This window comes from Prorops nasuta, unplaced genomic scaffold, assembly GCF_024137725.1.
Source record: "Prorops nasuta isolate Cenicafe-Biocafe unplaced genomic scaffold, Cenicafe_Pnas_1.2 PNAS00214, whole genome shotgun sequence".
Taxonomy (NCBI): Eukaryota; Metazoa; Arthropoda; class Insecta; order Hymenoptera; family Bethylidae; genus Prorops; species Prorops nasuta.
This window is the reverse complement of record NW_027117010.1, coordinates 1,830-13,142: the sequence shown is the minus strand read 5'-3', so window position 1 is coordinate 13,142 and position 11,313 is coordinate 1,830. Positions and strand designations below refer to the sequence as shown.

Below are 11,313 nucleotides of genomic sequence, written 5' to 3'. Positions count from 1 at the left end.
AACCAGCCAAAGACCGAAAGATTTTGACCAGAGATTCTTGAGGCTATACTAAGTAGAAAAGTCCTATATTATAAGATCCGCAAAAGCATGATTGCTGAGATAAATCAGTTTGAAAGCGAGCAATCAGGGCTTTGATCGAACGGAAGAATTACTTTACTGTCGCTTTCGTTGACACCTCCCTTTCGAAAAACAAAAGAAGCTCGTACCTCTCCGCCGCTCCGTAATGCCGTACATGTACACACACACGCCCGCAACTACGCCGATTATTAATATTACCTCCTAACGTTCTACAATCCTGATCCAAGCACCGTATGAAATTTATTTTTCGCCTAATATTAACAGAATCCCTGTGATGTAATTATTAATACTAAAATACTAGACAACATTTCTGCGATTTAGATACCTTTTGCCTGTAAATTTTCGCCGCCTCCCGTCAAGCTTTTCAAAGCATCAGCATCATCTCTGCGTACTCTTCATTGGTGAAATCCGGCATTTTACCCACTCACATGTTTTCAAAATAAACAGATGAAGTATCTTTAGGTTTTTTCTTCCGAATCGTGTCATAGTAATAAACAATCAGTCTTTCGCATCTTTCGGATAGAGTGCAAGTGAACTGCATATCACGGGATATAATTAGTGGCCAAATTTTGTGTCAAAAATGCCGAATTTCACGAATGAGGAATACGGCCAAATGGTGTACATCCTGGGAGAAGCTCGAGGTGTGGCGACAGAGGCGGCGAGAATCTACAGGGAAAGGTACCCAAATAGACGACACCCAATCAGTACGACGTTTACAGACACATATCGTAGAGTTTTAGAAACGGGTAATGTTTTGCCAAGACAGGAGAAAGGTGGACACAACTTACGTGACAGACGTGTGACGGAAAAAGTACTGAATCTAGTAGAAGCTGACCCGACAACAAGCACTCGCCGCATAGCTCGAGAAGTTAAAATCTCGCATATGACGGTACATCGAATTCTCAAGGCTGCGAATTTGTATCCGTACCATCACACACCCGTTCAGGATCTGTTGGAAGGTGATTTCGCACAACGCGTTAATTTTTGTCGTTGGCTTCTGACACAATCAGAAGTCAATCCTGGTTTTCATCGCCGAATTTTATTCACGGATGAATCCCTATTTACTCGTCCCGGAACATTCAATTTTCATAACTCTCACACTTACGCCGAGGAAAATCCACACTTCGTACGTGTGGTAAACTACCAGCATAGGTGGAAATTGAATGTTTGGGCCGGGTTAATAGGGACTCATGTGATCGGGCCGTTCGTCCTTCCAGAGAAAATGAATGGGGAGTTATATGCGAGATTACTCACGGAAGATTTGCCTGAGTTACTTGAGGATGTACCGCTAGACCTGCGGACCAAAATGTGGTTTCAGCAGGACGGTGCCCCACCTCATAATACTCGGCCAGTTTCTGCGATTTTGGAAAATTATTTTCCAAATCGATGGATCGCTTACCGAGGACCTGTGAGGTGGCCCCCTCGCTCTCCAGATCTGACACCACTGGACTTCTTTTTTTGGGGTCACCTAAAAAATGAAGTTTATGTGACGGAGCCTGGCTCGCTGGAAGTAGCGCTCGAGCGTTTAAAAGTGGCGGTTGCTAACATAGACGAACGTACGCTGGACAACGTATGGACAGAACTGCTGCGACGAGCGCGAGCTTGTATCGAAGCAGGGGGGAGACATTTTGAACAGCTTTTAAAATAATAGACTAAGGACGACGACGACGATTTGACATGACTGACGTGACGACTGACAAGACAAAGCGACGAAACATTACTTGACGCGACAGACGAACGAAGACAGAATTGGAAAACTTTCCCTGTAGATAAAAATTGCTTTTCATATGAAGGAAATGTAAGTCTTCTTTACTTCATTGGACATTCCGCGGCGGAATTGTACATTTTTTATTAGGATTATGTCATCTTCTAAGCTGTTGCAGCTGGAATCTGACTAACTTGTTTAGCATTTTAGAATCAATAATTACATCACAGGGACTCTGATAATATTAGGCGAAAAATAAATTTCATACGGTGGTTGGATCAGGATTGTAGAACGTTAGGAGGTAATATTAATAATCGGCGTAGTTGCGGGCGTGTGTGTGTACATGTACGGAATTACGGAGCGGCGGAGAGGTACGAGCTTCTTTTGTTTTTCGAAAGGGAGGTGTCAACGAAAGCGACAGTAAAGTAATTCTTCCGTTCGATCAAAGCCCTGATTGCTCGCTTTCAAACTGATTTATCTCAGCAATCATGCTTTTGCGGATCTTATAATATAGGACTTTTCTACTTAGTATAGCCTCAAGAATCTCTGGTCAAAATCTTTCGGTCTTTGGCTGGTTACACCCTGTATATACATCATGATGGAAGGGAATAAGAGTAATAATATAAGGACGAGAATGTTGTAACATGTTTCTCAGACCAAATCGAATATTCGAATATGAAGAAGCTGACATTAATGATAATATCTATTTAGGTCAACAATGAATTTAAAGAAAAATCGATAGACTACTGGGGGTAATCACGACAGTAATCACTCTGACCCCAGACTGTTTCTTACAGTTTTCATCTATTGGTGGCCACATCATGTTCATCCTACTCCATGCCCTGCAGATTCTTCTATTGATAGGACAATCCAGCAAACGCCAGACTTGTTATTAAACTACCGGGACAAATATATGCATTCAATTTATGCTATCTGTTGCAATTTCTGAAACCTTCTCACTATACCAGACAGAAGAAAATTTATAATATAATATGGTATATTATTAAGTATATTATTTTCTATAAAAAGTATCTTATAAAGAAAGTACTAGTCATATGAACGCATGAAATTATATCCTCTACATAAAGGCATAGACAAAAATCGACAACAAAATGACACGATATTAAATACTATATATTATATATGTGGCTGTCAGTTTATATTTGGTATTATTAATTGCTACTCTATAACTATAATATACAACAATATTTGACTATTAGAAAATGTTCTGAATTCTTAAAGTTTTAACTAAAACCATTTACTACAATCTTATTAGGAAGCAGACTAAGGCTTTATACATATTGCAAGATTTATTCTTAATCTCTCTAACGAAGAGCGAAGTCTGTTCTGCGTATAACTATGTAAATTAAGGTTTAAAGCTATAGCATTGGCTGCATTTTAAGTTAATCCCACGGATAATGTTTTATTCGAACCCTGCTCTACATACTTATACATATATATTAATGCAAATTATGTAATGCTTTCATACACCCCTTTACTATAGTATAGCATTTTGACAACAGATCAGGTTAACTATATTGCTTTCATCATTTTGAATGTCGCATGCCGTCCTGTGACAGTGACCGTGACAGAATCTTTTCGATCGAATCTTTATTTTGCGTGACTGCAGACATTTCTATTTACTATTTCAAACCACTGAAAATAATAAGTGTCCAAACATTATCAGTGCAGTAGTGAAAGATTACTCAAAAGCCGTGATTCAGTAAAATAAATTATCTCTCGATACACATGAAAGTCAATGCGAAAAATTGTTTTTCTTTTTTAAACGAAACAGTGCGCCTGTCATTTTTAACGAAGACTCAACGTTTCTGACCATTCTAACGATTGACCTGTTTTTTTCATTTTAATGACGTTTACCCTGCGTGACGGCTACTAAATCTTGTTTTTTTTTATGGCATATCGAAATTGATTTATCTAGTAATAAATATAGAATGCGTCATTGGATAAAAGAAGGGACTGAGGATTCTTCATCGAGATAACAGTTGCAGTAATAGATAGAGATGATTTGTTTCATATCTGTTAAAGTAAGCAAATATATATTTGACGTCACTATAAATTATTTCGTATATTCGAAATTGTCGCGTTGGTGTTACTAATACTTGTTTTAACCGCCAGAAGTTGTTATGTTATTATTTATTTTGTATTGATTATGCCAATCTTGTCTCACGTACAGATCTTTTGAGCGGATAGAGCTTTATCTATTCTTATCCGTTATATACAATATTAATATCTACTATGTATGTATAATTTCGAATTAAAAAGAGTTTATTATATTCGATATTAATCTAAGATACCGGCTCATTTAAAAAGTGTATCTATTTAAAATATAAATTGAATTTAACACTATCAAAAATACTTTAAAAGAAAGAAAACTATAAAATGTATAGGTTGCCCCAGTGAAACAGAATAACGGAATAACTTAAACTTACGACAAACTGCAGAAAATTAAAAACCTTTACCAGGAGGAGCAGAGTGGCTGCGAGAGGAAAATAAGATGGTATTACTGTTTTGATTTTGAAACTCAATTTGAAGGTTAGATGTAGAAAATCTTCAGATTTTAATCTGAAACTTCCTGTATTTCTATCGGATATAATTACAGCTTATTTTAAAAGTTGTCAAAGTCCTATTTATAATTTTTTTTATTACATGTAGTCATTTATGAGATAATTAAATTTGAAGTTTACGTCTAGATGGACGATTATACGTATCTTAGATAGGGGTTCCACATACATTAATTTAACCAAACCGTTTCCTGTATATATATGTACATATAATATACAGAGTGTAACGAATAGACCGCCTTTCCTTTAAACTAGGGAGTTCAAGCTATCAACAAGAGTGTAGATTTCACATTTCGTTCAAATCGGTTGAGGGGTTAAAAAACTATTCTCATTTTAATAGCTCTCTCTCTCTCTCTCTCTTTTTAATCTTTTTAAGGGGATGCATTGCGCGTCGAAAAAGTACTTCCAAATTATCTTCTACAATTTTAGAAATTTGAATATTTTCATAGGGACCAAATTGGCTCGTATTCATATGCTTAATTGACGTAAAGGCTTATTTTTTTAATTAAAACAAACATTTTTTTTAATCGGATATTAATAATAATATGTTATTTCCCACCAATAATTTCGAAAAAGGGAGCCTTTACGACGCTGCGCCAAACTTCAACGAGTAATTTCAGACTAAGAAGAACCAAATATTCCAAAAAATCTTCTACATTTATTGGAATATTTTGTTCTCCTTAGTCTCAAATTACTCGTTGAAGTTTGGCACAGCGTCGTAAAGGCTCCCTTTTTCGAAATTATTGGTGGGAAATAACATATTATTATTAATATTCGATTTAAAAAATTTTGTTTTTAATCCAAAAATTAAGCCTGTACGTTAATTAAGCAGATCAATACGAGCCAATTTGGTCCTTATGAAAATATTTAAATTTTTAAAATTGTAGAAGATAATTTGGAAGTACTTTTTCAACGTGCAATGCATCCCCTTAATCTTTTCCAACGATTTTGAAAGGCAATTGTAGATTAGAAAAGGTGTAGAAACCAGTGACAATGAACGACACGCCCCAAGAAGTAATAATTATCGATCACATGACTGTACATTTCCTATTTCTTTCTTTGACTTGGTTATTAAATTAAAATCAGGTTTAAATAATTCCTTTACATTCGAACCTAGAAATAATTTGAGAGAAAAATAAAGCTACTATCATTATCCGAATTGATAAAGAAAATCGAATGGACATAATGAAAAGGAAAATATCATAAATTATGATGTAAGAAACAAACTAAAATTAATAGCTAATGCACGTAACCATGCTCTTATTGCTTATTCTGAAAAATGATTTACAATCAGTGCATTGATGATACAGAAAATGAAACTTGCTGATTTAATGGCTACGCGTTTCCTTCAAGCCGGAGATTTAAAGGGAACTCCAGGCGGACTCTTTGATGGATTTATCTAACACAATTATTTTTATCACCGTTAAACATTCGTAAATTATAAAAATCTCTATTGACCTACATTTTCTATCAACACTGATTTCTTTGACATGATTAAAGGAGGTTGATAAATGCTGATCGAAACTAATTACAGATTATTCTTTTTCTCCCTGTCACTCTCTCTGTCTCTGTCTCTGTCCAGCCAACTTCAATTAGGTCAAAGAAATCAACGTCGATAGAAATCATAAGTTAATAGTGGTCTTTTTAACTTACGAATGTTTAACGGTGATAAAAGTGATTGTATTAGGGAAATGCACTAAGAAGTCTGTCTGAAGTATTTTTCAAATCTCCGGCTTAAAGGAAAAAATGTCAGTTTAATTTTCTGTATAATGAACACATTAATTATAAATCATTATTCAGCTTCACTAATAAAAACATGCTTTCATGCATTAGCTATTTACATTTTAGTTTGCTCTTTATATTATAGCTTCTGATACTTTCCTTTTCATTGTCTGAATTACATTTTATCATCAATTGAATTGATGATAGTAGTTTCATTTTTCTACTGATTTAATTCGGAATTGTAATTAGAAGGATTTATTTAAACCTGATATTAACTTGATAACAAAATCATATAAATAACTAGCAAATTTACAATCATGTAATCGATAATTGTTCCTTTTTCGCGCGCGGATCGTTCATCTTCATTTGTTTTTTTCTTTCTCGAATCTGCACTTTGCAATCAAAATCGTTCAGAAGGGGTCAAAAAAAGAGGTTTTAAAATAGGAATATTTTTTCAATCCCTCAACCGATTTAAACGAAATTTGAAACTTGTACTCAGGCTGGCACCTCTGGCTTGCAATTTCAAAACAAGGCGGTCGTACACCCCCCCCCCCCCTATATATACCTTTATAGAGTAGCGTGCAAGAGTTTGGAAACACCCACAAGTTAAAATTGACCTACACTCAATCGTTTGTGTTTCTAGTTAAGAAAACGATACAAAGGTCTCTGCATAGACTCAATACAAAGGTTATTTCAAAGCCTTTCGAAATGTATATATTAACTCTAATTTTACATTCTTTTTCACCATTCCAATGAGCAAAACCTTATTATATATCTGTTTTAAAATTGCGTATATAATATAATTGAAGCAAATCATTGTGTAAGTATTTAAAATTATGAGATTTTAATATGTTTTCAATCTCTTTCGATTGAAACTTGGAATATATATTTTCCTTTATTATTACCAAAGTGATGATTTTTTTAATGAATACCACTATTCATAAGTTTAGATTTGCTAGATTGAATGCTGACCGAAAATGTAAGTTTAAGAAAAAGTGGTGTAATAAAAAATTGTATGCTTTATCATCTCGTAAAAAGTAACATTTTTCTTTTATTAGAATTTTTGTCTAATATTCAAAACTGCAAAGCTATTTTAAAAACGTAAAAAAATCGTTTTTAAATAAAACGGCTATAACTTTATTAATAGTAAAGGTTTAGATTTCTTCCAATTTTTCATCAAAAGATATTAAAGAAATGTTTGAAATTAACCCTTTTCGACCCAAATGACCACTTTTTTGGCACGTTTTTCAAGCTTGAAAATATTGTTGAAAAAAAATGTTTGTAAATTAATGAACACATGTTTTCGATGTATTTTTTTGCGCTCTTTCCGATGATTTCATTCAAATTTGTGTAAAAATTCTTTTAAAAAATTTATAAACTAATTTTTACCAAAAAATGCAAAATTTTCTGCGTTGTACTTTCTAAAATGAATATTGACTTAGAGAAAACTGTCTGGGGATGGATTTTCACACACATATATCGTGGCAGGAATGCCTAACCTTTCAGAATGTATTTCTTTTTGCTAAAATTCAAGATGGTGGCCCCAAAATGGCGGCCGAAAAGCGAAATTTAATATTAAAGTTTTAAAAATTTTTAGGTTATAATACATCAACTTTAAGAAAAATTGTTACAGAATAAAATGTGTGTATAATTAACCTAAAAATGCGTCAGAATGTTTTCAGCATTCTCGGAGAAATTTTTAATTTCTTTTTAATTCAAGTTATTAACAAAATCGCCGTTTGAGTCATGAACGCCTCGAATCATCGTGAAAATTAGTATATACTGGTTTTTGAGGTTGCTGATTATAAATCCGTGGTAAAAAATTAAAATGGCGAATTTAACGTAGCCGATTAAATGCTACGTTAAATTCGCCATTTTAATTTTTTACCACGGATTTATAATCAGCAACCTCAAAAACCAGTATATACTAATTTTCACGATGATTCGAGGCGTTCATGACTCAAACGGCGATTTTGTTAATAACTTGAATTAAAAAGAAATTAAAAATTTCTCCGAGAATGCTGAAAACATTCTGATGCATTTTTAGGTTAATTATACAACACATTTTATTCTGTAACAATTTTTCTTAAAGTTGATGTATTATAACCTAAAAATTTTTAAAACTTTAATATTAAATTTCGCATTTTGGCCGCCATTTTGGGGCCACCATCTTGAATTTTAGCAAAAAGAAATACATTCTGAAAGGTTAGACATTCCTGCCACGATATATGTGTGTGAAAATCCATCCCCAGACAGTTTTCTCTAAGTCAATATTCATTTTAGAAAGTACAACGCAGAAAATTTTACGTTTTTTGGTAAAAATTAGTTTATAACTTTTTTAAATGAATTTTTACACAAATTTGAATAAAATCATCGGAAAGAGCGCAAAAAAATACATCGAAAACATGTGTTCATTAATTTATAAACATTTTTTTTTTCAACAATATTTTCAAGCTTGAAAAACGTGCCAAAAAAGTGGTCATTTGGGCCGAAAAGGGTTAATAGCTTTAAGCATTCATTATGATTACCCTCGATTCTGCTCCTAATTGTAAAATACGTAAATAATTGAAGTTTTTACTGTAAGTTTTTCATAACTTTTTAAAGATGAAAAATCATAATGTTAAATTAAATACATAACATTTTAAAGGTCTTGATATAACGTTTCGAATAGGACAAACTAAAGCTATTTATCAGTTATTGAAATAAAGATATATATTTTTGTATTTAGGTCTATTTATACTAAAGTTTTTCTTAACTTTTGGACGATAGTGTAAATGCAATTTAAAATCAAAATATCTCGTAATTTACTGGGTAAAATGGAAATACGATAAAAGGAAAATCAAAAGTTTACGAATGAGCTATAAAATATGCAAAAAAAAAGAAAGTATTAAATTAAAAAAGAACTCAATAGCTTCATGCAACTTTCGAATTGATTATCAAGTTTAAGCTAATGATTCTATCTTATCCCCCCTCAGAGTTAAACTAATTTTGTTGGAAAATTTGTTTGATTTGGATACTTGGTTCGAAGTTATTTAGCTCTGTACTGTTTAAGATAGGACATCCTGTATATGAAACATTTCACAAAAATCTGAAAACAATTGTCTCCTTGATTTTTTTATTTCTATATACGTTTCTTCTCTGTTTCCCTTAGTTAAAAAGAACATTAAGTTGAATTTCTAGGTTTCTTTCGCCTATTATTTTTAGGGAATCAAATTTTGAAATTATTAGAACTTCTGTATAAACAGAGTTATGTGTAACTTGTTTACATTTACAACACCGGGGTTTTGACTACATTTTTACCCTTTGAAAAGCAGCAATATTTATTTATATTTGTTTATGTTAAGCACCAAAAAACAGCGATCTGAAATAGCGTCTTCTATAAGACGTTCCGGCGGCTAACATTGGAGAAAATTTTAAATTTGTGAAATTTAAAATTAATTTGTATGTAGGGGTTTTCGGGAGTGGAGAAGACGAAAATAATAATATTTTTTATTTCTACCTCTAGAAACTACCTTTTTTGCACAGGGACCGTTTTTTTTATTTTCTTATGAATTTCATTATTATGGTAGATGCAATTTTGTGTGATATACATGGAAGCATGGTGTAAGGCTGAGTGTTTCATGACATACGTTGCATTTAAATCTGGAACGGCGTTTTTTATTCGATATTGAACAAAGTTTACACACACGTTGGAGAACCTTTGATGGATTTTCACTGGTAATTGGAACAGCAAAATGTCGACCAGTCAATCGTAAATTGCTTGATTGGATGGAAGATGAATGACGATTGGAATCAATACCGAGCATATTCCTTACTATTTCCAATCGAAATTTTGGAAAAGAAAGTGGAATGTCCGCTCGCTGATTACATAAGGCGTGAGCATTTGCCAGAGATAGATCTACCAAATGGAAGAAAATTTTCTATACCACTTCATGGACTTTCTAGTGGTTTCAGTCAAAAACAGTTGCCTATCTATATTGTCGACTGCCCCCATGTTCTGATTATATTCTAAAATGCACGTAGGTTTTATGATATTTTCCCCAGTTTTCCGGTCTTTTTTGACGGTACTGCTAAATCCAAATTTATGCACGGTAGTTATCATATAAACCTCTTTCCTGTCCAACCATTTCAAAATAAGCCACACATCGTTGTGAGCAACTTCTACTTGACCTTTGTTGAATTTGGCATTCAATTTGGGTACACTTTTCCGATTATTTCGAGGTGTATCACACATTCCTGTATCCTTATCATGTAAGAATTTAGCTAATTGAGGAGATGAATATCAATTATCAATATATATTGCATTGCCTTTGTGAAAATACGGCTCAAGGAAATGAGCTATTATATCTCCGGAAATCCCCAAACCACATTTTTTGAAATCAGTAGTGGAACCTGTGTAGACTATGAAATCAATTAGAAGTCCAGATTTGCAATCAACAAGTTCAAACACTTTGATTCCATAGCGGTTCCTTTTCAAAGGAAGATATTGCTTGAACATTAGTCGTCCTTTCCACAACACTAAGCTTTCGTCAATGTATAAATTCTTCCCCGGAGATATAGTACGTGAAAATTTGACTCGAAGATCATCGATTACAGGTTTCGCTTTTTTCAATGGATGATTTCCCAATTCGTCGTTATTTGCGAAATGCAAAAAGCGCAGGATTTGTAAATACCTATTTCGACACATTACAGTGCTGAAAATGGGAGCTGATAATAAAGGATCTGTACTCCAATAGTTTTCCAATTTACTCTTTCGAACATGACCCATATTGATCGTAAGAGCTAAGAAAACTCGCAGCTCATTGACCGTCGATGGTTCCCAAGCATTCATATTCGAACGATAAGGTTCAGGGTTTTGTTCCTGATATAAATTCGTTTGAGATTTGATCATTTCGAAGAGAGAATGGTAAAAAAAGAGCTCAAAATAATCAAGAGGTAGGTTGCAACATCTGACAGAATCATGAAGCTGAAATGAGCCGATGAAATCCTTTATTGAAGGATAAAAGAATCTATCATATTTGATATCAGAAGAGTATGTACCCGTATCATAATCATCATCATTATTCTCTATTATAGCCTGCTCACATCACTAGAAGAATCTGGCTCTGATTCGTTACTAGACGAAATTATGGTTTCTTCGGTGTTAGCCATTATTTTTAGGAATAAACGTATAAAGTAAATCAGTACTAAGCTATTAGTAGCCGATAGCCGATATAAATTATTAAG

General features: G+C 33.4%; 2 protein-coding genes across 2 annotated transcripts; one reads left to right on the top strand and one right to left on the bottom strand.

Annotated features, from left to right (window-relative positions):
* Nucleotides 1-658: 658 nt before the first annotated feature.
* On the top strand, nt 659-1,726 carry LOC136785259 (histone-lysine N-methyltransferase SETMAR-like). Its single transcript, XM_066746295.1, has one exon. It carries the CDS (start codon nt 659-661, stop codon nt 1,724-1,726), a length of 1,068 nt encoding a protein of 355 aa, XP_066602392.1.
* Nucleotides 1,727-9,985: 8,259 nt separating this feature from the next.
* On the bottom strand, nt 9,986-10,978 carry LOC136785257 (piggyBac transposable element-derived protein 4-like). The gene is made up of 2 exons (XM_066746293.1): nt 10,396-10,978; nt 9,986-10,350 (listed from the first exon to the last, which is right to left on the bottom strand). The coding sequence occupies exons 1-2, from the start codon at nt 10,976-10,978 to the stop codon at nt 9,986-9,988; spliced, it is 948 nt and encodes a 315-aa protein (XP_066602390.1).
* Between the last annotated feature and the right edge of the window lie 335 nt (nt 10,979-11,313).